Here is a 669-nt window from a genome sequence, read left to right on the forward strand (position 1 = left end):
ACCGGGAAGTCTGGCGTGGCATTGTGAAATCCATGATCTCGACCGCGGTCGAAAATGATAATGATGAGGTCATACTGTAAACAGACAGACATAGGGACAGGACAGACGCAGAGACACACAGAGCTACTATTTAAAGGAGCGGTGTGCACTACTCAAAAATATCCAAAATGGCCAACCTACAAGCTCTAATAGCTGGTTAATAATAGTAAATAGGGGTGAAACCCGATGCTGAATGTTTAGGGTGTATAGCACCCTCTCTCTCTCTCCCTCTCTCTCTCTCTAGCCTATATACACACGTGTATAACATGTCCTGATGCCTGACAGCGAACAATAGGCTAATAATAATATCTGTTGTTCTCTTCTCAGGTGTCCTCCATGGACTTCATGCCATGAAGCCGCTCTCAGCTCTACGGAATGAACAACCCTTACTCCTCCCCCCAGCAGGCAGGGGGCGGGCCTTACCCGGCCAGCCAACCGTACGCGTCCCCCGGCCCACACCGCTACCCAATGGCCATGCAGGGGAGGGGCCAAGCGGCCCATGGGAGCATGCAGTATCCTCAACAACAGGTTTGTAAATGCCACAAAATGACCACGTGTATGAAATTGTCCTTATATATTAGCGTACGGGCGTGCGTGCGTGCGTGCGTGCGTCTGAGTAATCCAAACAAA

The 669-nt window shown here is 50.2% G+C and overlaps 1 protein-coding gene across 1 annotated transcript in view; it reads left to right on the forward strand.

Annotated features, from left to right (window-relative positions):
• Positions 1–369: 369 nt before the first annotated feature.
• Positions 370–669, forward strand: part of LOC306918377 (AT-rich interactive domain-containing protein 1B-like) — a gene marked incomplete at its 3' end in the record, with an annotated part of 21,703 nt that continues 21,403 nt past the window's right edge. The window contains exon 1 of the mRNA XM_079531275.1: positions 370–567. Within this exon, the coding sequence (XP_079387401.1) occupies positions 415–567 (153 nt within the window). The remainder of the gene's footprint in view (positions 568–669) is intronic.

This window comes from Electrona antarctica, assembly GCF_951216825.1.
Source record: "Electrona antarctica genome assembly, contig: scaffold_460, whole genome shotgun sequence".
NCBI classification, from domain to species: domain Eukaryota; kingdom Metazoa; phylum Chordata; class Actinopteri; order Myctophiformes; family Myctophidae; genus Electrona; species Electrona antarctica.